Source organism: Mauremys reevesii, linkage group 20 (assembly GCF_016161935.1).
Source record: "Mauremys reevesii isolate NIE-2019 linkage group 20, ASM1616193v1, whole genome shotgun sequence".
Classification (NCBI taxonomy): Eukaryota; Metazoa; Chordata; order Testudines; family Geoemydidae; genus Mauremys; species Mauremys reevesii.
Window position 1 is genome coordinate 5,503,458 of NC_052642.1, and position 26,332 is coordinate 5,529,789.

Below are 26,332 nucleotides of genomic sequence, written 5' to 3' on the forward strand. Positions count from 1 at the left end.
CCACCTACAAATGACAGTATTAAGGTGGTGTATTGATTTCACTTTTAAAGCAAATCTAGTTGTTCTGAAAGGTGCTAGACAGTTATCACTGTGAAGAGTGAAGGCTTATAGTGTAAAGTTAGGTTTGTAGTTAGTGATTTAGATAAGCCAGTGGGAAAAGCTGTGTGAACAGTCTTATTTCCCAAACAAGGCTGATTTAAATGGAAACGAGTATCCACACAGGTTTGCACCACTTTGACTAACCGGTGCAAGTTTGTATGTAGACAAGGCCTCAGACTGCTTCATCCATCTGCAGGATATATGGCCTTTGATCAGCCCTCTTATCCCCACCGCCTTGCTGTTCCCTGGTTCTTCTGGCTCAGATCAGTGCTGATAGAAAAATACATGTCCCTGCGATGGAGTTTCCTCTTCCATCTCTCAAAACTGCCCAGAGGCAGTGATCAGCACTGCTTTGTCTGCATTTCCTGACTGCAGTGTCGCTGGATGCCAGAGTGCATCATCTGTGGCCAAGTAGAGAGGAACAGGCTATTTGAAGAGTAGCAATAGTGAGAGAAGAAGATCGGAGATTGAAAGAGCTGAGGCTGTTAGGCAGTTTGGACAAATTAGAGGTGGTACATTTTGGGGGTAGGCTTCTCAGCCAAATCCTTGACTAGTCCACTCCAGGCCCTTTAGAATCCCTCCAGGTTAGAAGTTGGCCACGTGTCCCTCCTTGATACAGAATGGACATCGGCACAATCCCAAGGTATCTGGATGCCATAGGAGTCTCTCTCCCGTCGGGTACTGTGTGAGGGCCGTGCCCAGCATGAACAAAAGCTAACGATGTGCCAGCTAATTTGCAATGGCAGTCCTTTACCATGTAACCATAGCCTCGTATAACTAATCGGCTGAGTTAAACCTTGCTTTTAGCTTTAGCAACCTTCCTTTGATGACGTTGCTTTTACCGAATCGTTCTGTTTACGTCTGACAAGAACCAAATGCAAAAGGTAGCAAGTACAATGCAGCCTACTACAGTGTAAAATGACGCTTTCATCTCTGGGTTAATCAGTACCTGTTCTCAGTGCCCCAGAGTTTACTCCAGGCTGTTTTCACTGCGTATGGGGACTAATGGAAGGCTCGCTGCACTCTCTCAGCCATCCAAGTGCTCGAGTTTCTGATGACTTAAAAATCTGCCTTTGACAGAGAGCGCAGCCAGCGGGAGCTCATGATGAATGAGCGTTCACAGGGAACCACATCTCTGCCTTCAAGAATCCTGCCTTTCATCTAATTGTGTCTCTTCGAGAAGAGTTGGCTTGTGAATAAATTTGTATCTATTGTGACTCGAGACTTAGAGCAGTTGCTGTATCTGGCGAGGGTCTGGAGGCTTGCGTCTCAGCTGCAGGGCGAAAGGGAAGCACGCCATCCGCAGCTGTGATCGGAGGAGTACAAATGAAGCCTCAACATGGCTCCAAAGGCTTCGCTAGGCGTAAACTCGAGAGAGGGCTAAGAAGAGACAGCGTGAAAGTAGCAGAGCTGCAGCTAGGGACCGGCAGGAGGCAGGGAGAACCGAGTCATGTTATTAGTGGAAGCAGCAAAGAATCCTGTGGCACCTTATAGACTAACAGACGTTTTGCAGCATGAGCTTTCGTGGGTGAATACCCACTTCTTCGGATGCAAGCAGTGGAAATTTCCAGGGGCAGGTGTGTATATATAAGCAAGCAAGAAGCAAGCTAGAGATAACGAGGTTAGATCAATCAGGGAGGATGAGGCCCTGTTCCAGCAGCTAAGGTGTGAAAACCAAGGGAGGAGAAACTGGTTCTGTAATTGGCAAGCCATTCACAGTCTTTGTTTAGTCCTGAGCTGATGGTGTCAAATTTGCAGATGAACTGGAGCTCAGCAGTTTCTCTTTGAAGTCTGGTCCTGAAGTTTTTTTTGCTGTAGGATGGCCACCTTAAAATCTGCTATTGTGTGGCCAGGGAGGTGGAAGTGTTCTCCTACAGGTTTTTGTATATTGCCATTCCTAATATCTGATTTGTGTCCATTTATCCTTTTCCTTAGAGACTGTCCAGTTTGGCCGATGTACATAGCAGAGGGGCATTGCTGGCATATGATGGCATATATTACATTGGTGGATGTGCAGGTGAATGAACCGGTGATGGTGTGGCTGATCTGGTTAGGTCCTGTGATGGTGTTGCTGGTGTAGATATGTGGGCAGAGTTGGCATCGAGGTTTGTTGCATGGGTTGGTTCCTGAGCTAGAGTTACTATGGTGCGGTGTGCAGTTGCTGGTGAGAATATGCTTCAGGTTGGCAGGTTGTCTGTGGGCGAGGACTGGCCTGCCACCCAAGGCCTGTGAAAGTGTGGGATCATGTCCAGGATGGGTTGTAGATCCCTGATGATGTGTTGGAGGGGTTTGAGCTGGGGACTGTATGTGATGGCCAGTGGAGTCCTGTTGGTTTCTTTCTTGGGTTTGTCTTGCAGTAGGAGGCTTCTGGGTACACATCTGGCTCTGTTGATCTGTTTCCTTATTTCCTCGTGTGGGTACTGTAGTCTTGAGAATGCTTGGTGGAGATTTTCTAGGTGTTGGTCTCTGTCTGCGGGGTTAGAGCAGATACGGTTGTACGTCAGTGCTTGGCTGTAGACAATGGATCTTGTGGTGTGCCCGGGATGGAAGCTGGAGGCATGAAGGTAGGCATAGCGGTCGGTAGGTTTTCGGTATAGGGTGGTGTTAATGTGTTGTTAGTGGACTTTGGTCCAATCTAAGGAACCAGCAGCATTTTAACAAACCTTGCAGTCATAGGACCTCTGTTGTGCAGTTTGCAGGGCTCTGCAGAATTGTACTGGGTTTCATTTGGTTTCTATATAGCACAGGTTTTTTTACTCACTTGTATCCCCCCCAGATGAAAACCCTGCCTGCTTTAGTGCTGGCTCCTATAACTGGCCAGTTTACAAAAAAAAAAAAATACATCCTTTAATAAAGTGTCCACCTGCAGGAACCTCTGAAATGCCCATCTTAAAAATAACTAACCAGTCACAGGAGGGGTGGTGCATCTTGCCATGGGGATTTGAGGACTGCTTCAGTGAACAAATCCCCTTCTGACCGCTCCCTTTCAAGGGAGGCTCATGCTAAAAATCAGTGGCACGTATTTAAACAATGAACGTTGTCCCCTGTGTAACAGATTGCACTTCAGCGTTCTACGGGAAAGAATTACAAACATTGACGTGCCTTTCCTGTTAACTGCATTTCTCAGCGCTTGGACGATGAAGAACTTCCCAAATCTGACCCATGTCTCTTTAAGATCATATAGTAAAAAATAGAAGAAGTCTTTGTTCCCAGAGAGTGAAGCTTTGGAACTGCCCCACATCCACCAGCAGGCAATGCAGGGGAGGGGGGAATAGCCCAATCCTGCCCAGCAACTTGGCTGGCAGAGATGGTATTTGGCCTGGGGCCTTGCTGAGATCCCCAAGCACTGCCTTGTGCTGAAGAGGCAGCCCACAGGTCTGCCTGCATGAGATTTGTAAATTGGTTTCACTGAGACTCTTCTGGTTGACAGGCCTCAAATGATGTTTTGTCAAGTGAGAGAAGAGATCGGAGCAGCCTGTAATCAAGGCAGACACCTTTAAATTACAAAAATTCAGATTGCTTTTTCCCTGCCATCTTAATAGTGTGGTACATATCGAGCAATAATAGGGAGACCTAATGTGGTGAATAGAGGAGATTTGTATTCAGCATGTATCTGTCACTGGGAATTTCTAGGTCTTCTGCTTTCAGGGCAAGCCTGCAGAGATGGAAAGAGGCAAATGGCATGGGTGAGACTCATTCTCTGCTTTGCCCAAGTCAGGGCTTTAGGTCAGGCCGAGATTTGTTTTAGAGATTTATGCCCATTGTCAAACTGCGCTTCCAGTTTAATCCCCTTTCGTTCCTCTTCCACCCTCCCCCAATGCTCTGACATTGTGTAGCTCACTCAAATCGCAAATCCACTTGCGTAAGTACTGCTTGTACCCTATACTGAATGCTTTATGAGTATATTTATGGGGGCTGCTTATGTACTGCCTTGAGCAATCTGTTCCTCACATTAATCACCTGCTGTGTAATGAGGCATCACATGCACTCCACTAGCGCCCAGTTGGCTATCCTCATTTCAGGCCCTCTGGTGTCTGAGCCACTTAGCTGTTTTCTGGCATCCTACTTCATGGTATCCCGTTATCTCCTGTCTCCTAATGAACACAGCTCTAGTTTCCAGGGTTTCCGTATGGCACAGAGAGCATTCTAGGGGCCAGTTCTTGCCACTTTTATGGAGTCCGAGTCTGGGGTTTGAAGCTAGTTATTGAATAAGATGCACTGGCAATAGCTAATCTTCAGGAGGGTCCAGCAAACTCGTTCCAGTCCTGGGTCTGTCACTGCCCTTGAAGTGCTTGCTGTGTGCTACTGACCCAGCCCTAGCGATGGCTTTTTACTTCCTCTCTCCCCTCCCTGCCAACACATGCGCACCACACCCTCACCTTCCGCCAGCCCCGTCCAAGTACCCCACTCATGTCTGAACAGTGATAAGCAACTCCTGCCGTGCATACGTAGTAGCCTGTTCTATACATTAGCCAGCAAGGGGATGGCATAAGTATCTCTGCAGATAGTATCTATTAACATAACTTCTGCCTGTATGCAGACTCAACCACCTGCTGGTACAGAATCATTTCAGCCATGACTTTGTCCTTTGGCAAGAGCTTGGGTCAAAGAATTGATATTTCTATTGAGTAAAGCGCTGAATTCCCTGTGATACATAGGCATGGATCAGCATATGGAGCATGCTCCGGAAGTCCATACACATGTTCTGAACTGGTTACCATCCTTTGCTTGTGAGAGTAGCTATAGTACAGCTCCATCGTCTTGCCCCTGTTCCTGGTGCGTTGCACGCCAGTTACATGCAGTGTGCTGGGCGGAAGTGCACCACGGCCTGTCCAGTTTCTTTGGCTTGTCTGGAACTGCAGCTGTCGTCTGACTGTGCCGCGTCTCTCCTCTCCTCAGCAATCCGCAGAGCGCTGCGTGAGCACCCTGCTGGACCTCATCCAAACCAAGGTCAACTACGTTGTCCAAGAGGCCATTGTTGTCATCAGGGACATCTTCCGCAAGTATCCCAACAAGTATGTGCCAGTACCGCAGGTGTAATGTCGTAACGGAAAACAACCTCCGTTTTGCTTGGCGCAGCCTAGCTAGCAGCTCATATTGTTAGTATAACTGATTTTCATGCATGTGGTCGCCAGCCCTCTGAACAGCAGCACCCATTCGGACTCTAATGTTGGGTTGTGAACAGATTGCTGTATGATTTCACTGTTGGTGTATGGGCAGGATGACTGGCACTGGTAAGAGGCTCATAAACACATGTCACTTTAAGAGATTCCAGGCAGAGGTACTGAATGGAAAGCTTATCGGCTTTCCTACCGCTTAGCGTTATCACAGGGTGAGGCAGTACCCCCTTCTAGCTCTTGTGTGTGAGGGGCTCTTGTCCATTCAGCTAGGGCATAATGCATCAGTATCTTTCAGCTAGGTCTCCAGGATCAGTTGGTACTAATGATTAACCTCCTCAGGTTTCTATGCCAGGTCCAGTTGTCAGTGCCAGGGTAGATGCCCTCCGCGCCATCAGGATGATCAGCAGAGTGTGGGAAAGCACTTACAGGATACTAAACCTAGGATCACATGCCAATGGCCATGCCCCAGCTAACCCATTAGGGGCTGGGGGTGCATCATACACAGATGAGAATTTCCAGCCAGGAAGAGCTGCCAGTGAAAATGCAGGATCTGATACAGACTCAAGGGAAGTGATTCAGCTTCCCTTGAATCAAAGATCCCTTTTTTTAAGAGCGAAATGAAGGCAACTCTGTGCCTGGAGTTTCTCTCTTGCACAGTTTGGCTACAAAGAGGGAAAAAAATTACAAAGATCTTGAGGAGCCCTTGAAATCTACCTCCTTTGACACACTCTCTGATAGGGGAGTGTGTAGGAATACTCTCTGGAGGTAATTAATCTCCTTGTTATGCATCTCTTGTGGATCATAAAAATGTAAGTCATTTTGGCTTGGGTCAGGGTGCTTTGCCATTACTGTATCCAACTCACATCGAGCTATTTACACAATGCTTTGATTTGACCTTGATGATGACTGTGCTCTGGTAAATCAGGTATGAGAGCATCATTGCCACATTATGCGAGAACCTCGACTCCCTGGATGAGCCAGATGCCAGAGCCGCCATGATCTGGATAGTGGGTGAATACGCAGAGAGAATTGACAATGCGGATGAGCTGCTGGAGAGCTTTTTGGAGGGCTTCCATGATGAAAGCACCCAGGTAAAACTGTGCTCACCGCCCCATCTCTCAGGTTCTCATGCAGTGTATACGAGTGGCAGACCGTTGGGTTGGTGGAGCTGGTTGGAAAATGTTCCCCCCGCACAGAAAACTGATATTTTTGGCTAAAATTAAAAAACCAAAACACTTTGATTTGGGAATGCTGATGCTGTGCCTCATGGGAAGTGTAGTTTGGGTGTCCCATGCTCCCATTCTCATCTCTTGTCTGATTGCATCTACCATCATGTACCCATGTCCCCTCCTCTTTAGGAGGGGGGTGTCTGATGCACAATGGGAGATATAGTCTGGCCACTGAGTGCAGCCCATAGAGGAGAATGGGGACATTAGGCAACCAAACTACAACTCCCATGAGGCACTACAGCAGCATCTCCAAATCAGCCTATTTCACTTTTTTAAAGTTGGCTTTGTGACCAAAATCAAACCTTTCTGTGGAAAGCAGACACTTTTTGAAGGGACACTTTGTCAGCTGAAAACCCAATTTTCCATCATACAATTTTGGTGGAAAATTTTCAACCAGTCCTATATGTTACGTTTAAACAGCCTGGGATACCCTAAGTCTGAGGTTTCTTGGCTTTCTGGAGGATGATTTAAAAGGTTTGTTTTGCTTCTTCCTAGAATATTGATCAGTGCATCAGATAGGTGGATTTTGCTCTGGGCAGAGGAGAAACCTGATGCCCGATAGGTCTTAAAATAACTGCCCCATTTGCCATGTGTGACAAAGTTCCTCCTCTGCCTCGGTGGGTCCTGCGCTTATTGGCGGATTTGCTCGCCTCAGAGATTCACGGCATCCCTCAGTTTGGCCACTTTTGCCAGTGGCTCAAACCTGCCATTCACTCAGCAAACCTCATCGCTGGCCAGCATGGGGAAAGGGAGGAGAACAATCCCCGCAGTCTCTGCTGATCCACCTAGTGGGTTGGGGGACAGGCCAGGGACCTTCCCCTCTGGTGGGACCCACAGTCCAGGTCAACGCCTCTTGTATCCAATAGGGAGTTGGGAGGATGGGGGGGACCCGGGCCCGCCCTCTACTCTGGGTTCCAGCCCAGGGCCCTGTGGATTGCAGCTGTCTATAGTGCCTCCTGTAACAGCTGCACAACAGCTACACCTCCCTGGGCTACTTCCCCATGGCCTCCTCCCAACAGCTCCTTTATGCTCACTGCAGGACCCTTCTCCTGATGCCAGATAGCATTTGTACTCCTCAGTCCTCCAGCAGTACGCCTACTCGCTCTCAGCTCCTCGCATGCACCTCACTAACTGAAGTGAGGTCCTTTTTAAACCAGGTGCCCTGATTAGCCTGCCTGTCCTAATTGGTTCTAGCAACTTCCTGATTGTTCTGGAACAGCCCGTTATCTTACTGCTTAATCTGGGGCTAATATAGCTACCTTCTATCACTCTCCTGTTGCCCTCTGGCCTGACCCTGTCACACATGGTACTAAGAGATTGTGCTGGTGTAAACTATAGGGTAGTCTGTGTTGTCAGAGCGTTACCGGTGTGGTGCTCTGCTTTCTCCTTGTTGATATCACTCGGCTACGTGTGTGAGTTCCCTCTGTGTGCTGCCCCAGCTCTGCAGATAGCTGACACAGCAGACCCGACAAGAATCCCCAATGACCACAGAGTCCAGTAAGATGCAAAGCCACGTCGGCTAGGTTTATATTGCACCTTGGACACAATTGCAGTCCCTGTAGGTTTTTAGCCTAATTCAGGGCATACTAAGAGAAAGTGCCTCTTGGCAAGGACGGCTTAGTGGCGGGACTTTCCCCTCCCCACGGCCGGACAAAGACACCCCCAAGGATGCATTCTTATACACAGATACAAACAAGTTACACATCACACACGATTAGTATACAACTCTCTCTCGTAGCAAGTTACAACCCTTCTACGTATTAAGGCACCGCCTTCTACCTTGTACATGTTGGTTCAAACAAAACAACTCTATCCATCATTTTACCCTTTTGCCCCTGTCATTGGGATGGGTCGGCCTGTCCTTTTATTATCTATGGAATGTTTCAGTATAGTGTGTTCTAGTGCTGTGTTTATACTAGGTGAATGCAGCATCAGCCCTTTCCGTGCCAGCTTCTGTGACCAGGGCCTACCTCTGGCTCACAGCTTAACTTTGCTTTATGTTAGCAAAGTCTTGTCCATTACTTTAGTTCAGGCCTCAGGCCTCATACTGGGCCTTTATCAGGGCCTGCACTTACTACAGTCTGCACTGGGATCACTGCTGCCCTGACAGCATGTTTCACGTGGCTGGTGAAATGAATACATGGTTTGTGACATGGGCTTACAAAGGACAAGCTGCTAACCCACTGGGTAAGACCCTAACATGCTTCATGGGAAGGCAACACCCACATTTGCATGTTGTTTGTTTTATTATTAGCAGTTGCTTGTTGCTGGCCATGGCATGAAAACACTATAACAAGCATCCACAATCTTGGTATGCAACAAGGGACTCCAGTAGCTATGCACTAACCCCCATGCTGCAGCTAACGTTGGGTACCCGAGGCAGCACTGATGCCAGCGTAGCTCATTTAATCTCTTTGCTGTGTCCCTGCTTTCTCTTAGGTGCAGCTCACCCTGCTGACTGCTATAGTGAAGCTGTTCTTAAAGAAGCCCTCAGAAACGCAGGAGCTGGTTCAGCAGGTCCTGAGCCTGGCCACGCAGGTAAGCCAAGCTATTCAGTGAGACGAGGTGCTGGTGAGCCATGCGGTGTGTGCACCGTGGTTGCAGGCAGTTTGGTGCTGTACCAGCTTGGCGCTGTACCAGCTTGGCAATGCCAGGGCAGTCTTATGCACCAAGAGGCAAGACTCAAGGATGTCATCGTGCACACCTGATTTCTCCCCGTTCAGGGAAGAGGGCTTGGATCTACGTAACCCAGTTTGCAGAGCACTCTGCATCAGTTCTCTTACGCTTATTCAGCTGCTACCTAATTCTTTCTCAGCCCTCACTTCTGCCTTGATGTTTTCTCTTCACTAGCAAGTAAGGCACAGGATGGGAGAGTTCTGTAAGAATCCAAAGAATTTCCTCCTCCAGGAAAATGGTTTGTGGCTAAAATCATACACTGGGTGGGAGAGATGGGACAGGTGCAAACCCTTCCTCGCTAATGGATGCTACAGCAGAAACTAAGCCAAGTTCTGAACCCACAAGAATGAGGATTTCTTTTTGTCCCAGGCTGTTCACAAATGTGCTAATTGTGGTGGCGGTTTGAATGATGGGCTAATATCCCAGATCCCAAAACCTACTCTGCTGAGTCACAAAACACGTAAAAGGCACCCTAGGGTCATAATAGGCTACTTGTTTTTCACAAGTCTGGTTTTATTGTATTTTCATATGAATAACAAGGCATTGCTAGGTGTGGTGTTGTTCTAAGCTCTGATTCCTAGGTAGAGATCCCTGGTTTTCACTTTAGCGTGAAAGAATGGGCACATTTCTCTTCTCGGGTTAGAAGATATCGTTGGTCTTTGCATGTCTCTCATGGGCAGGGTAGGAAAGGAAAGTGGAGAGGAAAATCTGAGTCTCCCCCCATTCCGGTTCAAATCAAAGCTGCTTTGGAAGAAGCATTCTGACTTGAGTCTGAGTGTATTTAAAGGGAGTCTGGAGCAAGTGATCTTCCCCTCAAACTCTTCTCCTTCATCTACCCTCATAAAGCCCTGTTTGACCTTAAGCAGGTGACTACTTATATAGGATAAATCAATATCTCTTGCTGAGATCAAGAGGGTTTAAAAAAAAAAAAAAGTCCACCATCAAGCTGAGCAGCTCACCAGGTGAGGTGCAAAAGTTAGAGAGGCATTAGCAATTGACCTCTGACGACCTGAGATTACTTCTAGATCATGCAAGTGAAATGAGTTTAGCCAGCTCAATCTCATTACAAATGGACACTTGTCCACTGTATGCTGGAGAAAGTTCTGAGTCGGCGGGGGAGGGGGATTATTGCAAGTCAGAGGTCAGGGATCACAGAACTGGAAAAGTGGGAGGCTGATTGCGTGCGTGAATAAGGACACGTAGAGAGTTAGACATATTGCCAAAGCTCTATGGTGAAAACTCACAGGCGCTTATCGACGTTGTGCTGCGAAAGTCCAGCCTGGGTGATCAGTGGACACCATTTGTTTGCTTTGTTTTTTTTAAGCAGCGCTTTTATTTAAAGAAAAGAAAAAGGAATGTCGATTTCATGCTAGGAAAGAATTATCTCCAATAAAACAAAGACGTTGACAGCTGAAGGCCTGGAAAATGGAAGAAAGCCCTAACAATCAGTTCCGTTTGTGTCTTCTCATATATATTTTATTAACTAAATGGAGGAATAAATGAGACCTTTCTGGCATAAAAGCACTCTAGATATAAAGGTAGATGATTAAAGGCGAATCAGCCCCATCCTGCAGCGTTGTGTCTTGTTCCACCAGTGTCCTTGGGTAAGACACATTTCCAGGAATCCTTGATCATTGTCTTTCATAATACACAGTATCATGCATAGTCTATTAGTATGTGGCTGAAGGAGTCAATTTGATCCCCTTCCCCGTCCTTCTGTCTTGACTGTGTCCTTCAGGACGTTTTGAAGATCACATTTGAAGTGAAGTTGTGATACTTTACAGGAGGTCAGTTCTAAAGCATGACGTCAACTTCTGTGCTTAGTAACCTTGAGGACTTGATCTCTTCTAAATTCCATTAGATGTAACGTCTGAGGTTTTCCTCTCTGACCACATGGGTTAGCTGTGTTTGGGAATGAGCGCAAGGGGTCAGACCCTGCAATTTTTACTACTAAGGATGATGGGATTGCCACAGAATAGCAGTCTGTCGATAGCATCTATAGCCCGGTCATGGCTGCTTTTCCAGTGGGTAGTTTCAGTGAAAGAAAGCAGGGTCACTGCAGAAGCAGGATATAGTTGCAGTGGTCAAGCCTGTTCAGCCCCTTGAGTAACACAGTGCTTTGTCTCAGGATTCGGACAACCCAGACCTGCGGGATCGTGGCTATATCTACTGGCGCCTTCTCTCCACGGATCCCGTGACTGCCAAAGAAGTGGTCTTATCGGAAAAACCTCTGATTTCTGAGGAAACTGACCTGATCGAGCCAACTCTGCTGGATGAGCTGATCTGCCACATCGGGTCACTGGCTTCCGTGTACCACAAACCCCCCAACGCGTTTGTCGAGGGCAGCCATGGGATCCACCGCAAGCACTTGCCAATTCACCATGGAAGGTAAGCCAGGAGCAACCACGGAGGGTGTCAGAGGGCTGCTGTTTTCTTTCCTCCTAACAAGCCCACTTAAAAGATGCGAGGGCCTGCTACAAAAGCTAGATTTTTTTTTCCAGTTGCAGAGATGTCCGCAAAGCATTCATCGAGCCATCTCAGAGCCTGTCCCATGATAGGATCTCACCCTGGTTGTAGCCTCTGAGCTTCTAGACCAAAGGAGATGGGAAGCATCCTAGAGATGAATCTGTTAGGTATTGGGCAGCGGGAAAGAGAAGTTGACACAGTTCTTTGAGAGCACACGGGGAGGAGGGTCTGATATGGGAACTGGACAAATAGCAGCTTTCAACAAGTAGTGCAGGTCTGGCAGAAGGAGAAACGCACCAGCCAAGTAGTTGTGTGCAAAGCCAGTGGGAGGGGTACATTTCTGTGATGGTACGAAAGGTTTGGGGGGAAAGCAGGACTTAGAGGCCTTTGTTATGTGGAAAGTGTCTCCCTTCTTGCACTGCCAATTATGCTATTGGCCTCTCCTGCTGTGGGGAATGCAAAGTGGGGAAGAAAAAGCCAAAATCTCTCTCTGAATCTTGGAATCTTTGAAAGCACAGAGCACGGAGAAAACCATTGGTCACAATCACTGAAGTTTGGCCTAGGCTAAAATGAGGTCAGATTGATGTCTGAACTATGGTGGAAAGCCCGGAATACCCTGTGACAATCAAAATGGTTTGGGTTGTTCCCTGGATATCACACCGTTTCTCTACAGTTAAAGAACAAACCAAAAAAAGCCCACCCTGGGATCGCAGCCTGAGAAATTGTCTGGTGCTTTGGAATCCAGCAGTGAGTGTTACCAATCTGCAGGGATTCTTGCTGTATTGCTGCTCACTGTGTTACCATGGCTGCCCTCTCAGGTGAGCACTCCGGCTTGCGAACTGTATTAATTACAGTTGCAGATCTGCTTGCAACAGGCGGTACAGGATCCAAGCTCACCTTTCGAGGCAGTGTGTACCAGAAAACCTGGCAAGTGACTTCTAGGGTGCTGTACTTTTTTGCCATCTTACTGATAAGTCCATATAGGCAATTGTTTCTTTGCTGTTTTCTAACACCATCCTTCCATACATACTGCTACTCTTAACAGCTAAAAGAGTTTCTGTAACTTGACTGACTTGGGGATGTTGAATTGCCTTTTTCCTGGTTATGAAACATCGCCTGGCAGGAGACCTGTGTTTTGATGTATAGTACAGTCCTAGTGCACAAGGAGGCAGGGGAAGTTATGGCTGCACTGCTCAGGTACTATTCCCACCCACCGGCTCTCCAGAATCGTAGAGGTGTTGGTCCTATAAGCAGCTCAGATCCACAGTGTGACCAGCTCTCTTGTGCAGTGCTCTTCACATCATTGCAGAAGCTGCATCTCTTACTTGTCTAACCAATTCAACTTGTCACCGAGAGCGCTATCATTATCAGCACCCAGTGCACACTGCTTATCTGACCTGACACTGACAGCTGCTACTCAGCCAGCCCACCCACTCTGCTCTTTCAAGGTTGCTATGTTTTATATCTCTGCATTACTCTGGTATTGTTTGCTACTTAATTACCTGTTGTCTGGGCCGAAAACAGCTCTGGCTTCCGCAGCAGCAGTAGGACAAAAGAGGGGGAAATGAATGTTTTAAGAAGTCCCTTAAATGCTGATGCCAGACTCCAGCATCCTTCATAAATTAAAAGTGAGTGCTGGCATTCCGTGGCAAACCATGTTTCCTCTGCTTGAGGTCAGCCTAACGGAGTCCATTACTCTAACGATCTTCCTTACTCCCAGACGAAGGACAGATTGATCAAACTCATGCAAAGGCCTCCTGTGCAGCATTGCTGCTGTGAGCCAAATTACCGCCTTCGATCATGTCTTCATAATAAGCAGCTTGTCGGGGGCACTGCTGTGGGGAGAGTGAATTCATGCGCACAGGGTGTCCTCTGACTGAATGCTAGAAAACTGACTCGCGTTTTCCTAATGCTGAAAACACTGGAAAGTCTGTTCATTTGCATGCGGCAAGCTAAGGTTGCCTAGTGGAAGATAGTGGCTTAGCTTTTCACCCAGTAGCTTGGGTAGGATCTTGGGGTACGTCTTCACTACCCACCGGATCGGCGGGTAGCAATCGATTTCTCGGGGTTCGATATATCGCGTCTCATCTAGACGCGATATATCGATCCCCGAATGTGCTCCTCTCGACTCCGGAACTCCACCAACGCGAATGGCGGTAGCGGAGTTGACATGGGGAGCCGCGGACATCGATCCCGCGCCGTGAGGACGGTAGGTAATTCGATCTAAAGTACTTCGACTTCAGCTACGCTATTCACGTAGCTGAAGTTGCGTATCTTAGATCGACACCACCCCCCCACCCCCCCCCAGTGTAGACCTGCCCTTGGTTTCTTCTATGCTATGAATAAGGCCTTTTGGAAGCAGAACCCCCTTAGCAATGCTGTTTGCCACCAGCTTAAGTTCATGAGGTGTTTTTTCCTCTCAAACAGCATAGTGAAATTGAGGAGGAATGGAATGAGCGGTGCAGAGATCTGTGTTGAGTGTCATGTTATAAGGGTTACCGTGCCCCGATTGTCTTGATTGGTGGACCGAAATAGCTGGTTAAGTCCTATGAGACCCGTGGACATAGTCCTATGAGACATTAGTAATAGTTGGTGTCAGCAGGGTGAAAGGTATTGCATGTATTAGGGAGTATCTTGTCACTTAAATGCCAGCACAGTGCTTTGTTTATCTGTCTCTCAGCTGATGAGCAGCACCCAGCTGTGTTATGAGCAGCTCACAGCTGGCCAGCTGTTTCTGGGCATGCGCCACCAACTCGCGTGTGTATCAAAGGGGTTACCTGTAGGGCCTCGTGGAGGAAATACTGAGGGCCAGAGGAGCAACTCAGAAGAGGGAGTTGTGCACAACTCAGGTGGAGCATCACGCACTCTCTAGCTTCCAGGGATTTGTCCACACTGTTGCTCCCACCTCCTCTCTATGCCACTGCAGGTGGGAGACTTTGATGGGAGGTTTCTGTCTGCAAAGGTAGACAGTCACCTGTGCTCCAACAAGTGCTTGCTGCTGTTCTGCTCTGGGAGTGGCAAAAGCAGAGGAGGCTAGAGAAGGGACGGGTCAGACTAGGACACTGGACCCTGGAGCTATGCTGGTGTCCTGGGAAAGCCCAAATACATGAATTCAGGTGGCAGTTTTGGAAAATGTAACCCTCTTGCTGTAGTCCCAGGGCAATACAAGAACAGCATTGTAGCATACCCCCATGTCTTTAATAAACATCTCATGCTTTACTCCTTTGAGTCTTGTAGGAAAATCCCACGTTATGGACAAAAAGCTTTGAAGGAGAAAGTCCAGTGTGGGGAGATGCTCTGAGAATGACATTTTATTGTGTTTTAACATCACTGCATTATCTTTCTTGTAAATTTCTCATTGGGTCCTGGGGCAGCTAGAGGGAAAGACCTTTAAGGAAACTTACTTGATAGTCTCCACTGGAATAAGCAGCTTCCTCCTTAGTAAAACCTGTGCATTTTTTCCCAAGGTTGTACGTTCCTTCATAGGCCCAGAAGACAGGATCATGTTCATCTCCCATAGAATCTCTCTCAGTAGGGCAAATCTTTATTATGTTTTAGTTTGTGTTTTATTCATGGCTCCTGTTTTGGAGGAGTTTGTGGCCGCTTCTCCTAATAACCGCTGTGCTGAAGCTGAGGTTCCTGTCTGATTTTACCTCTGCAATTTCCCTCTTCTTGAGTTGTGGGACTTGTCTGACCAGTGGAAGGTCCTCAGATCTCAGAGCATGTACCGAAGCTCCAGTGTTGTCACCTCCGATTGGGGTTGTAACAGAATTGGTTTGTCGGTTGTCCAAATGGAACACTATTACTCTGAACTGTTCCTGGGTCGTTTCTGCCTTGTTTTCTCCCTGGTGCTCCAAAGCCAGTAACAGAGGTGACTAATCATTCACGTTTATTCATTTTTCTTCTCTCCCCCTGCAGCACTGATGCAGGAGACAGCCCGGTGGGAACCACTACCACTACAAACTTGGAGCAGCCTCAGGTTATTCCATCGCAGGGTGACCTTCTGGGTGACCTTCTGAACCTTGACCTGGGCCCCCCAGTGAATGTACCCCAAGTATCTTCCATGCAGATGGGTGCTGTGGATCTCCTGGGAGGCGGGCTGGACAGCTTGGTAAGCACTGTCTCTACTCACTTTCAGCTGGTAGGAAATAACGAACCATTGGAGGAACCATTCATGGTCTGTGCTGTTGGCAAGACCTTGGTTATTCACTCTCCTTGATGCTTGCAGCCCAGAGGCAAATCAGAAAGGCCCAGAACGCTTGGCCATTTTTACTTCCAGGCTGGTTTTCTGCCAGATTCTTCCCTTAGTAAAAGGGATGTTGTCTCCTGCTGTAGAATCCCGCTGCACGTTGGCAGGTGTGTTTCATGCGCTGTCTGACTGGGAAGGGGGACTAAGGAGTTGCTTTTATTTTACAAGGACCTTGCTTATGTTACAAGGGCCAGTGCTTTGTAAAACACCCTGGCTCCTCTTCAAAGGGATCTTTGTGTTGCCCTCCAGTTTCAGTGAATCCTGTTAAAAGGTCCGTCTTTATGGCCTGCTGTATGCAGCTATACCAGCCTTACATCATCCTGTTTGTGTATTCTCCAGAGCAGGTCTTGGTTTAGTATCGGTGACATGTTAATTGCAGCTAGGCCAGGAGGAACACTCCACTGCTCTGCCTAGTCCTCCCCTTCGCCGGAGCAGCTCACAAGGTGACTATTCAAATACTAAAAGGGTCACGCTCCAAAGCAAGAATAAATACATGATGCCTCCGCTCCAGGGAGGGAAGCTGGGCAGAAGCGGTAATGGGAATATCATGAAAAGGGGGAGATTGATTATGGAGAGAAGGCTGGATGGGGTGGTCCTCAACCTGTGCCAGCCATGCAGTAACAGACAGCAACACACTTAGCCTTTAGCACTGTGTAATCAGCCTTCTAACATGAGAAGAGTTAGAAGTGGGAGGCTTGTCATGCACTCGAATGGACCCTGATGCAACAAATCTTTATTTGCCAAATGCTCCTTTCGCTCTAGTAATCTTAGTAAAACAGTCATTAAACACACACATCCAGTCCTAGCATTTCACTGGCTAACGAACTGGAAACCCGGTGACCTTTAATAGCTGGCAGAGGTCAGATGTGTCAGCCTGAACTCTCTGTCTCCATGCGGGCGGAGCAGAGGTTTGTGTGTCTGCACTTCACACCAGTGGAGAAGGCAGGCTGGAATTCTGAGGAGCCCACTGCCATGCATTGCAAGAATGACCAGGAACTAAGGATCTCAATTTCTTGAATTGCATCCAAACCTTCCACGAAACAGTGCCATCCGTGGCAGCTCCAAAGAGCAACATACATCCCTCTGTGGTAATAGGTAATAATTGGAGACATACCAATCTCCTAGAACTGGAAGGGACCTTGAAAGGTCATCAAGTCCAGCCCCCTGCCTTCACTAGCAGGACCAATTTTTGCCCCAGATCCCTAAGTGGCCCCCTCAAGGATTGAACTCACAACCCTGGGTTTAGCAGGCCAATGCTCAAACCACTGAGCTATCCCTCCCCCCTAAAGTGGGTACCTCTGTATTGCAGTATGACCTCGTGGGCAGAGTACTGGACTGGGACTCAGGAGACCTGGGTTCTATTCCTGCCACTGGCCTGCTGGGTGACTTTGGGCAAGTCACTTTCCCTCTGTCTCTGCCTTAGTTTCCCTATCTGTAAAATGGGAATAATGATCTACTGATGGAAAGCACTGTATCAGAGCTAGAGTTCTGGTACTGTGCGTGTAGTGCACCCAGCTTCTTTGTTATTGTTTTGGCTCAGATACCATAGTGATGGGTGCAGTATAATGACCTAATTAGAATAGATTTTGGGAAAAGATTCCTATAAGTGTTGGTGTTGGAGATGTTAACGTAGGGACCCGTTTGCAAATACAAACGTTGGAGCAGGAAGCCTAGCGTCTTGTCACTTGTTTAATGTTCTGCTTCTGCTAAAGTAAATCCATGGGGCTATGCAGTGTCCTCTAACAAAATGCTGTATCTCGGCAAAGTGGTCACCCCTGCTTCAGACATCAAGAGAAATAAAATGGTCGCCTGTGTGAGTTACAGACATGGTGCTAGAGCGACCTTCCGCATGGAGCTTCCCCCAAACACTTACTAGTGATGTGCCGCTGCAGCTAATGTCCCTGTTGTGTTTTCTCCCTCTCTGGGAAATGTACGAGTGACTCTCCTCCTTGTCTATCCCAGGCTTCCCTCTCTGCTCTTCTTTCCCTAAACTAACCTGTTTCTGTCTGTGTGTTGTTTTGGATGTGAGAGACAGAGCACGTTCTGGGTGTGCATAGGTACAGGTACGTGCATTTAACCTCTGTCAGGCCACATGTCTTTAGCAAGGCCCTGCAGCCCGAAGTGCAGAGTGGGTAGATAGTGGCCTGACAGAGGTTAAATGCCCCAAGCAGATCTGTGTCTGTAAGTTAACTGCTCTGTCCATATTACAAACCCCTCTTGATCATTGTGGAGAGAAATGGCCCAGCAAATTTCCAAACTCGTATATGGTGAAACCCATATCCGTGGCTGTGACTAATGAGACTGCACTGGTAAGTGAATGACTAGAATGGGACATTTTTTATTTTAGACTGCTGGCCGAATCCCTCAGCTAAATAAGTCTTTTCTTTAGCTAAGGTGCTGGGCATTAATCTGATTAGGTAAAAATGCTGCTCTCAAGCATTGTCCGTTGCAGAAGTAGTGCCTTCACCAAATGCAGGCTTTCTACGGAGAGGGTGTTCCACTTCAGAGGGATATGCTCAGTGCGCAGAAAAACAAGCCATGAAAGACCCAGCAAGACTGATGCAAAGAAGAAACAACCCGATGAGCGAGTTTCACTGCAAATTATCATTTATATTTTAATTTTTTTTAAACAGATTGATTTCTTTTCCAGGCATTTGAATGGTGACAAGATTGTGCAAAACTTGATACACAGCAAATTAATACTGTGCACTTCATTGAATTCCTCCCTCAGCTTTGCTAGGCCTTGTCTCTGATGGCATGTCAGACTTCCAGCCATTTGATAGGTTAATTTCTTTCGAGAGTAACTTGTATTTTATCTAAATAGCGAGTTACAGTGTAACAGATCAATATGTAGGTATAGTGTTGCCCATACGTAGAGGGAGTGTGCTCAGGGCATGTTATAAATGAAAAACATAAATTAAAAAATACCGAGTCTGTAAGAGTAGCAGCCAAAGTTTATCCCATGAACCTGATGTGAGCTATTTAGTGATTAGAGCCAGCGCTGGGAGGCAGGAAACTTAGGTTCTGCTGCCTGCACTCTGTACAAATCACATGCACTCTTCCAGTTCCTGGCTGTTTGCTAACGAGGCCCTTGGTAAGATGGAGCTTGGATACTGCGGCTGTAATGACAGTCGTTATTCCTTACAAATTGTTCCTGTGTTATGGTTTTGCTTTGAAAAGCTGCCTAATGTCAGATATTCTTGTTGAACAAACAAGCAACAAGACATGATAGGTAATGTGATCCTCTTCATTGAACAGGAGCTGTTGTATGACAAGTCACTTTTCACCACCAGGGCAGTAAACCTGTCAAAATGGACAGCTTGTCTATTAGGTAAAGAATTTTCTAATCGCCCATCTACCACAAAGTTATTGGCACAAGCCTGGCAGCCAGTCATACTGATTGATGCCCTGAATTCTGGAGCTGCATAATAAACACTGAATGTGCAGACTTCCTGCAATCCCTTCCTGAAGCGCCATGTCTTGGCAGACTTGGGTGAGAGTCCGTTTCAGGTGCATCCGCTCAGCTTTTTCATGTGATTAGACTCAGTGCCACTCAGTCTCACGTGACGGCAGAGGTGATCTCTGAATGAATGAATGACTCAGCCTCCTGGCACCCCATGGTTTTCTGCAAGGTGATGTTAACACCGTTGGGCTTAGTTTTGCGTGACGGTTGCCTGCGGTGCCACCCGTTTGCCTTGGAAGCGGCATCATGTTCTGCTGTGCGATTGTTGAGCACGATCCTCTGCGCTGGCAGATCACAAATGCTGGTTAGCAGCAGCCACTGAATGTTTCCAGTCCTTCGGCATCAACAGTCACCTGCCTGTCCATGCCCCATCTGTGCTTTGCAGCTGGGAAATTCGGGGCACCTGGCATTATGTGCATACCCGGCTGGCTAGTTTCAGATGACTGTGTTCCTTCAAAAAATAAAAACGAACCCCTCGTCAGTAATTTAGTTTTAAAGAGTTAAACCATTTTAGTATTTTACACACATCTGCTCTAATTGGTTTAATGCTTCTAGCTTTGTCTGTATTTTGGCTCTGTTAGAGGAGGCACCTCATCTAATGGTTAAAACCCTGGAATAGGAGTCAGTCCTTGAGTGTTCAGTTCTGTTCCTGGCTCTGCAACTGACTTGCTTGGTGACCTTGAGCAAGTAATTTAAACGTACCCGTGCCTCAGTTCTATAAAAGGGGGGTGATAATTGCCAGTTTCCCAGGGCTCTTGTAAGGCGTAGTTCATAGAATCGTAGGACTGAAAGGGACCTCGAGAGGTCATCTAATCCAGTCCCCTGAACTCATGGCAGGACTAAGTATTATCTACCATCCCTGACAGGTATTTGTCTAACCTGCTCTTAAAAACCTCCAATGATGGAGATTCCACAACCTCCCATGGCAATTTATTCCAGTGCGTAACCACCCTGACGGGAAGTTTTTCCTAATGTTCAACCTAAACCTCCCATTGCTTCTTGTCCTCTCCTCAGAGGTTAAAAAAATGGCCCAAATTTGGTGATGAACTGGGCACACCACAAAAGGCACATACTTGATGGGGTTTTAGGAGCGTTAAGAGCATGTTCTTGGATCAGTGCTGGGGTGGAAAGGAGCTCTGGTGCCTGGCTGAATTCCTATATGATTCTTTAATGCTGCTGGGGTTATGTTAAATTGTGCGTTGTGGTACCTTGAGCTTTTTATGGGCACCTCCTTTTACTATTTAAATCAAAATAAATAGCTAATAAATAGTTTTGAGATCCTCTGATGGAGGCGCTCCTAAAGGACCAAGTAGTATGGCAATAAGTGCTACTGAAATCAATGGTCCTTCCTTTGTGTTGTCCGTGTGCCAGCTCCATTAACAGTGTACTGTCCTGGTTGTGCACTGACATAACTGTTCACACAGGAGGAGAGCTCTGTCTTTCTGCAGGCCCCCAGATCTTGTTGGTCAGAAAAGTGCACACAGAAGAGAGTCCATTAGCTTGCGTCTTGAAAATGCCCACATGTGAACCAAAGAAAAGAGGTTGCAAATTGAAGTGTGTGTCTAACAGCTTCGAGGATGCGGCACACACACAAATCCCTTTGCAGCTAGGGCCGTGCCTTAAATAAAATTAGCCCAAATGAATCCTCATACTGGCAACAGTTTGCGTCTCAGCTGTTTAGCCAACCAAATCCAATTGATGCTATTCAGAAAATGCTTTGTTTTCCTTGCTGTTAGGTAGATTCAAATTGTGCAAGTTCTTAGTAACGTAGCATTTTCATCTAACTCCCTGAACCATGACAGCGTAGTTAGGTGAATAAAATCACGTGTCTCCTGTTGGCCCGCAAATTAAGTAAGGATCCACGTACTACATAGCTGCATCGACAGATCTAGCAATCCTCTGGCCAAGGACGATTCAGTTGTTGGGCCCCGGTGGTTGCAGCTCCTGACAGTAACTCCATCCCTTCTCACGCTGCACCTGGACTGGATTCTCGGCATACCTCATGTCACATTGCAGATGTGACTGTGGAAGCCTGTAATCCACGTATATGGCACAGACATCTTTGCGTTCTGTCCTTACAGAGCACCATTAACATGCAAATAGGGGCTGGAGTGGCATGTGGCAGTGGCAGCGTTGCCGCGCAAGTCAGTGTAACTGCTTGCAGTGGAATAAAATTGCAGGACCAGTTGCTCTTTAACTGCAGAGCATCTGCAGCGTCATCCGAGCCAGTTAACGTAAAGCAGAGACGTTGCAGTTGTTCGAGGTTCAGGGCTATTATTGCTGCTGTCTGGAGGGCTGGCATCTTCCTCTAGTTTGCACTGGCTTCTAGGATATTACAGTGGTGGGACCATCTGTGTGACTAGGCAGATATAATTGAAGGCAGTCCTTGCTATGTCCAGTAACTCTGTGACTTCCTGCTTGCCACTCTCCTTCTCCGAAATGGCTGCTCTGGGGGAAGGACTTCAGTCATGGAAAAGGAGCTCCGGTTTCTGGCAATGTGACCTTCGGGGCAATGCCAGGCTGCCAGTCCTGAAAGTTGTCCAAGCTATTTGCAGTTGCTTGTGATCAAGCCTCCGGTCCCCAGAGATGGTCACCCATGATCCTAAGGGCGGTGGTTGTTTACCGTCCTACCGAAATAGTAAGAATTTGTCAGGCTGGGCAGGGCAGGGTGTGCTGTAATCCAGTTCTTTTCTAATCTGAGCATTCTGCTGGCGGATCTGTCTTTAACTGTCTGCGCCTGTGTAGCAAGGGGTGCATTGTGATTCCTGCTAAGGATGGCTGGCCAATTAGACACCTGCTCTTAAAATGAATGGAAATGGTTAACAGATGCTGCCAGCTCTCCAGGGAATTTGTTCAGCATTGCTTTACGCTTGACTAATATCTGCTTCTTTCCTTCTGCATTCTGCCTGTCACTGCAGATGGGAGAGGACACTCAATGGGTAATTGGTTCCTGTTCTTGCTGTCTGCCTCCTTTCTCTTTGTTACTCATACACATCACTGTTATCACCATCTCCATCTTTTGAGTTCATATTAACCCCCCCCTACCCCCCCCCGCAGCGGAGGGAGCAGGCAGGCTGGAATGGTGGTCTCTAAACTGGAGACGTTTATAGATACCTTGGAAAGATGGGGGCAGAGGAAGCCAACAGGTGGTCCAGTGGAGACTGATCTTCGTGTACATAGGGTGTCCTGGGCTCAGTTGGGAACCTGTTGCATTTATGCTGCATCAATCATACTTTAAAGCAGGGGTGTCACACTCCAACACACTGTATAGACAGCAGTGCCTCTGCCGAAGAGAACTCGGGCTATGTCTACACAACAAGGTAGGGGGTGTGATCCCTCTGCTTGTGTGCACATCGCAGCGTAACCGTGGTAGCAGCAGCAGAGGCACCTCTCAGCCATGCCATGCATGCGGGTGTCAGGCGCAAGTATGTGTACGTGAGCCGGGGAATTACAGCTCTGGGTCAGAGTGGGGCATCGCCTTTGTCTGTCCCAGGGCCTCCTGGTCTCTGGGCTGGCACAGCAGTTGGCATATTATGCATCAGCTGAGTTTTGTCCCATGCATATGAACCAATGGAGACGGAGGCCTTTGCATTGCTGTGCAGAGAACCTTTAAGGTGGGTTGAGAGAGACTCAGAGGCTAGGTCAAAGCTGCTTCTGTTTGGAAGGATGTGGCCAGGAGGCAGCAACTCAAGGGGGATGAAAGCAAATAAAATGTTTAAGGAGCGGTAAGGGAAATTCCCTAGGCCAGAAGCCCGGCCTCACATTTCCTTGGCCCTCAGCAATGAGAAATAGGTGTTCCTGCTCCCCGCTCTCAGGCCTCCGTAGTCCATGCAGGACATATCTCTTCACCCCCACTGGAAGGAGAACTGCCTTTAATCCAACTCCTTCCCTTCAACCTGTCTGGCCTGGGTGACCCCTACCAGGAATTGTGTTCCCACGACATAGTTCTTGGGGTCAGGGACTGCACCTGGACGTGTTGGAAAGGCTTCTGTGCCTGCTCCAGTTAAAAACCCGTAAATCTGGAGTTCCTTCAAAGAGGAGACTGCAGTTGGGGGCTCCTGATATTTAAGCGCCGTGCTTTGTACGATCTCTCTCTGAGATTTCCCACTGCACTCGCAGACCAGCGGCGCATAGCGCGATTGCCAGCATTACAAAGAATTGATTGCTGTCTTTCAAGCTTGAATTTCGAGCCTGTGGCTTTCCAAGATGAGCTGAGTAAGAAACTGATAAAAAGCTGATAAACATCTGTCTCAATTATGCAGAATTATTCCCAGTCATTTCCATAGTACTTTATATAAGATCTTCGCTGCATGGTGGGAGTGGTTTTTATTTTTTTATTTTTCTTTCATCAGACAAGAGTCCCAGCAACCCCACTCTCCAGCAATAACATTTAGAAATGAGTCTGTTATGACCAGGTCTGGAAGATTTTCCTTCCATTTGTTCTGTTTGTTTTTTTTTCCCCTGGACTTTGCTGCTTTTTGATGTAGAGTGCAGAGCTGGCTGACACCTACAAGCAAGAATATAAAGTGAGAGAAGGTGTAATAGTTACATGTCATTATGTGGCAAGCCAGTCCTAATGCAGAACTGATCAGGTCTTTTCTTCTATGATATGGCTCCGACTGAGAGAGCTGTTTGAATAGCAGTCCCCTGCTGTGTCAGACGTATTCGAATGGTAGAGAACGCGGCAGCCAGAAGATTGATTAAACCCCATTTGCAAGCTCAGTATTAATCGGTGCACACCACAGTTACACCACAGTGCGGGCGTTCTGGGTCTTTCACCGCTCCTCTCATTTCACACTAGAATCATTCACCTCGTCTGTTGTCTCTGACGTAAACCGGGAGAAATGATCACTTGAGCCCTGCACACTTGTAGGCTGAAAAAGAATGGAGCTCCATGCTGCTTCCTGTGAATGCCAGCAGTTCTCTCTCCTTACGCGAAGCATCGAGGTCCGTGTCTGAAAAGCAGTTGCTGCGATGTGAGGGCATTAGAGCTCAAAGGAGAGCGGGCCTGGAGGATTGTGCTACCGTATCGCAGACCTGGGTTTTGGAGTGATTTTGGTGGAAGCTTCATGAGACAGGGCATGCTTAGATTTTCTGGCCAGGAGGGAGGCTAGTGCGATTTTGCAGTGTTCTTTAATGCCCCTTTAGCGGTAAGCAGCATTGTGTCTTTAGAGCTAGATGGCTGCTGTGGGAGATGGAAGGATATACCCGAGAGAGGTAGCGGGGCTGGAACAGTTTGTATAGTGGGGGTGCTGAGAGCCATTGAACCAACTAAACCGTGTATATGATGGAATCCACTTCAAGCCAGAGAGTGCGGCAGCACCCCTAGTTCCCTCTTTCCATAGGTGCTGGGAAACCCAGAGCAACGAAGGGGTGGGTAAAAGCCAGAGGATTTCAGGTGGCCGTGCTGTCATCCAATAGGGCCCTGCCTTTGACTTGAAAAAGGCCTCCAAGCTTGTTCCCAAGCCAACGTATTTGTATCCACTGCAGGGAAAAAAGCAATTGGTTAATATGCCATCTGTTGGCCAATTTAAAATACAAACACACACTCGCCACGAGAGCTGCCAGAAAGTGGGGCGGCAATGGCCAAGAACAAGTGCCATATGGTGGGAACGGGATGTACGTGAGACCTGCAGATTCTGAACTTGCACAGCTCCAAGGCCTGCTCTGGGCCATGTTGTCACGCTTCGTTCTCCTCCTCCATGAGCACGGGACCAAGCACACGTGGATCTTTGATGATCCTGTTTGTCAAATAGCCCCACATACCTTAGCAGCAGAGCCTTCCATATGACGTTCGGTGTTGTCCCAGCAAGCCAACCCTTCCCCATGTGATTGTCACTGCATTTTTCCATGTACGCTCTTGTTCTTTTCGGTGGTGGTCTGTCTTTGTCGTCAGAGCGTGTGTCTTGTGTCTTATGTGTGACTGGAAAACTGTGTGGTGAGATACGTAGCACTGCCCTGTTAGCAAAAGCTTGTGAGCTAAGATAAGCCTGCAGAATGAGGCTCTACGGTAGATATTCAGTATGGATCAACATTGCCTCATTATTTATAAATATTGATGGAATTGAGAAATGCGCGATGCAGGAGCACTGCAGTACCAATAGTATTACTTGTACCTGTGTTGAGGTAGATATCCCCATGGGATCACAAGTTCTGGTCACCTCTGGTGACCCCAGCACTGGATTTTCAAGAGAAAATTCAGAAATTGTATCATGGGCTTTACCCCTTTCAGACAAACAATCTTAACATTTTTCACGGGAAGTTCATGGTAAGCTTAAAGAGCACAGGAAGGCTTAAAGGTAAACTGGAAAGGCATGGTGATCCAGCGGGGAAGGACAGCAGAAATGAAAGAATTTGGAATTTAGGTGGTTCTAAGAGGAGCACGTTGAACAATTTTAGCTACCCCAAAGGGCAGCTTGGTAGCTTCAAGAAGATCATTATTAAAATACTGGATTACTTTGTTCTCTAAAGTCAGGTCTGTTATCGCTGTCGAGCAGGCCCCAACAGACCACAAGGAGCTCTTCCGTTTTCCATATGGGGTAACTGAACTCTGAGGGAAAGCATCTTCTGAGCTTGCACAAGCAGTGGTCACGCTGGAAGTCCACATCTCTCTCCCTTCCCCCTCTCGGGATATTAAAATTCGTCGCATATTAAAAGGATACAGCTGAGATGTGTTTAAATAATTGTGAAGTCTTTACTTTTTCTGCACTCTAGAAACTACTCCCTAGAATCCCAAAGCTTTTCAGTTTTATCTTCCATCATGGTTACCCCTACTGGGTTTTTGCAGAGCTGCTCAAGACTGCTGGTAGCTGGCATGGGTTTCATGGAAAAGCACTGGTGTGTGAAACACATGAAGAATTGCACAGACTTTGCAAAATAGATAAGTCAGAGATTGGATTGGCTTTTTAATTGATCAACCTTCAAAGTACTCTCTTTTTTTTTTTTTAAGATGTGGACTGTCCCAGTGGGACGATGGATTGAAACATGTTTATCTGAAACATTACAAGGTGTTAGTTTATTCACCAGCTTC

The 26,332-nt window shown here is 47.4% G+C and overlaps 1 protein-coding gene across 5 annotated transcripts in view; it reads left to right on the forward strand.

The window, feature by feature from the left end:
• AP2B1 (adaptor related protein complex 2 subunit beta 1) overlaps window positions 1–26,332 on the forward strand; it is a 108,320-nt gene that overhangs the window by 41,462 nt on the left and 40,526 nt on the right. For all 5 annotated transcript variants that reach the window (XM_039507373.1, XM_039507375.1, XM_039507372.1 and 2 more), the window contains exons 10-14: window positions 4,999–5,114; window positions 6,145–6,310; window positions 8,888–8,986; window positions 11,253–11,512; window positions 15,509–15,701. In XM_039507373.1, coding sequence (XP_039363307.1) covers window positions 4,999–5,114; window positions 6,145–6,310; window positions 8,888–8,986; window positions 11,253–11,512; window positions 15,509–15,701 — 834 coding nt within the window. The remainder of the gene's footprint in view (window positions 1–4,998; window positions 5,115–6,144; window positions 6,311–8,887; window positions 8,987–11,252; window positions 11,513–15,508; window positions 15,702–26,332) is intronic.